Source organism: Ceratina calcarata, unplaced genomic scaffold (assembly GCF_001652005.2).
Source record: "Ceratina calcarata isolate Rehan_Ccalc_2016 unplaced genomic scaffold, ASM165200v1 scaffold3916, whole genome shotgun sequence".
NCBI classification, from domain to species: Eukaryota; Metazoa; Arthropoda; class Insecta; order Hymenoptera; family Apidae; genus Ceratina; species Ceratina calcarata.
This window is the reverse complement of record NW_017162498.1, coordinates 1-3271: the sequence shown is the minus strand read 5'-3', so window position 1 is coordinate 3271 and position 3271 is coordinate 1. Positions and strand designations below refer to the sequence as shown.

The following is a 3271-nucleotide window of genomic DNA, read 5'->3' as shown; positions in this document are numbered from 1 at the left end:
CGAAACGAAGGACAGAAAAAACGAAACCGACCAACCAGGAACGGGCACAGCCACGGCAAAGGAAGGCAAACAGACCACCGGACAAACGCGAGAAAACGACCCGAAAACCGGGAGAACACCCAAAACTAGAACGCCCGACAAAGGTGAACGCCCGACAAAACAGACCAAAAGCCCACGGGGAAGGAAGAGAAAGCAAGGCCACCACCCCCCGAAAAGAGGAACCGAGAAACAACGTCAAACACCCGAAACACGACAACAACGCGACACACAACGAAAACAGACACACAGGCACCAAGCACAAGGAGACGCCTGAACTACGGAAACCTAGACGACAGAAACCAACGGCCGTAGAACGAACAGAACAACAATCAGAGAAAAGAACAAGACTAGAAGCCATAATGGCGCGATACAAAAACGGACGCGACTCGCATAGGGAGAGAAGCGCACAAAAACGAGAACGAACCAGGAAACGACCCAAGAACAAGCAAGACGGAACAACCACGCCCCGGAACACAGCACGAGCAATGAAGAAAGAGACAGGGGGGGACCGGGCCCCGAGAACGGCTATAAATACGGGAAACGAGCTGCAGGAAGGAAACAGTAGACCCCCCGAGACAAGCGTGAAGACCGGCAACCATGAGCTAACAACACCAGAGAACAAGAAGAGTCCCGAACTATCGAAGAACAATCGTACCAGAGGACTACCCGGAGACCAGGCTGACGCCCGCAGAATGCGAGGACTTCAGGGACGCACTGGCAACATGAGCAGGACGATACATGGAAGCAAGGACNCTCCCGCGGAACACGATCAAAAAAGAGAAGAACACACCATAAGGAACAGATTATTGAAGTCCAGCTCCATTTCAAAGGTAAAACAGCAACGACAGATAAGGCGCACCAAAAAGCCTGGAAACAAGAAAACGGAATAAGAGAAACAGAAAACGCCGACAACAAACGAGGCGCAAAAGACACGTACGATCAAAACAGCAGACGCGACATACCCGAACTAAAACGGAGATAACCACCGCAAGCTCGACCCTTTACCGCACACACACCGGCCCGCACGCCAATCCGAACACACCCACACAAACACAAACTGACCGACCGCCGGACTCGCGAAACGAAGGACAGAAAAAACGAAACCGACCAACCAGGAACGGGCACAGCCACGGCAAAGGAAGGCAAACAGACCACCGGACAAACGCGAGAAAACGACCCGAAAACCGGGAGAACACCCAAAACTAGAACGCCCGACAAAGGTGAACGCCCGACAAAACAGACCAAAAGCCCACGGGGAAGGAAGAGAAAGCAAGGCCACCACCCCCCGAAAAGAGGAACCGAGAAACAACGTCAAACACCCGAAACACGACAACAACGCGACACACAACGAAAACAGACACACAGGCACCAAGCACAAGGAGACGCCTGAACTACGGAAACCTAGACGACAGAAACCAACGGCCGTAGAACGAACAGAACAACAATCAGAGAAAAGAACAAGACTAGAAGCCATAATGGCGCGATACAAAAACGGACGCGACTCGCATAGGGAGAGAAGCGCACAAAAACGAGAACGAACCAGGAAACGACCCAAGAACAAGCAAGACGGAACAACCACGCCCCGGAACACAGCACGAGCAATGAAGAAAGAGACAGGGGGGGACCGGGCCCCGAGAACGGCTATAAATACGGGAAACGAGCTGCAGGAAGGAAACAGTAGACCCCCCGAGACAAGCGTGAAGACCGGCAACCATGAGCTAACAACACCAGAGAACAAGAAGAGTCCCGAACTATCGAAGAACAATCGTACCAGAGGACTACCCGGAGACCAGGCTGACGCCCGCAGAATGCGAGGACTTCAGGGACGCACTGGCAACATGAGCAGGACGATACATGGAAGCAAGGACAGCGAAAGGGGCTCAGATCCCACACCTAAGATTCGAGGAATTCCACAAAGGAAACGGGGGCATAACAGTGACATGCAAGACAACATTCACGGCAGACTGGTTGGTGAAAGCAGCAAAGCATATAAAAATGCCAAGCGGCGTCAAACTGAGGGTCGACGAAGGGACAACGCCCGGGGCCGAAACGTTAAGTTGAGAAGGTATAGGAAAAAGCGTGTAAAAGTCGGGTGTTTTAAAGGGGCCCAGTGGCCCGCAGAGCGAATAGGTCATCTGCGCAGGCTCGAAACGCCGGACGGAATGAAGGAGAGGTTCGTCCGGCACGGCCGAGCGAGACGCAGACAGAGATATACGGTATGAAAGAGAGGATACGTTTCTCTCACTCCCACCAGAGATTTTTCGCAGCATCGCTGGAGCGAACGATAGAAACATTTAAAAAAATGAAGAATGACGATTGGCGAAGGAAGTAGGCTGATGTATACTTGAAAGCCCACCTTCGCAACGTCATTCGTTATCTCAAGCATTTTATCGCCCTGCTTTCTTTACGTTCATTGACCACTTGTAGCGAAGCTAGGCATGACTTTCGGCGAATCTCCTGCTGGACCGAAAAATAGGGAACGGCAAACGCTCGCATTTTTTTGAAGGAGCAGGCGTGGGTGGGGTGGCTTCGCTGCAAGTGGTCCATGAAAGTAAACAAAACAGAGCGATGAAATGCATGACATAGCGAATGACGAGCGAGGGAGGGCTTTCAAGTATTCAAATCAGTCTACTTCCTTCGTCAATCATCATTCTTCATTTTTCAAAATGCTTCTATCGGTCGCCCTATTGTAATGACGATAAAATGCCAATGCAATTCCATAATGAACGACGAGGGAGGGCAGGAATATTTTTAGTTCATATTCCCGAGGAACAAGTTTCCTGAAAAAAGAAAATTTTTATTATGCTCTTGAACATGTACCACTTGTGTACCGTTCGAAATTGTTATTGCAGGAACACGTGCAATGAAAATAGCCATTCGGAGTCGCAAGTAGGTTTCGGTTCCGATGTGACGAAAGTGACAGGTAGATTCGGCCACCCGCCAACATCTGGCAACTATATAAACGACCGCGCGAGGAAAGGTTTTATACCTGCACCTTTGCGAGATGATCACCACCACCCACAAGTACTGGGTACCATGGCATTAACCTCCTGAACAACTCATTCCTAGGTCCTCGTAGACTATATGATTGATCACGTAGCATTGAATTTATTTTACTTCCTTCAGCGTTACCCTCACCATATAGTGTATGGCATCCGATTCCTATTGACTCTACAACATGATGGACGTTATTCCAGAACATGTACCCTGTCATTATATCTAGAGTGATAGT

General features: G+C 50.0%; 1 protein-coding gene across 1 annotated transcript; it reads left to right on the top strand.

The window, feature by feature from the left end:
• Positions 1–834: 834 nt before the first annotated feature.
• Positions 835–3206, top strand: LOC113464518 (uncharacterized). Its single transcript, XM_026814688.1, has 2 exons — positions 835–3063; positions 3166–3206. Exon 1 carries the CDS (start codon positions 1515–1517, stop codon positions 2259–2261), a length of 747 nt encoding a protein of 248 aa, XP_026670489.1. The 5' UTR covers positions 835–1514; the 3' UTR covers positions 2262–3063; positions 3166–3206.
• Positions 3207–3271: the final 65 nt, after the last annotated feature.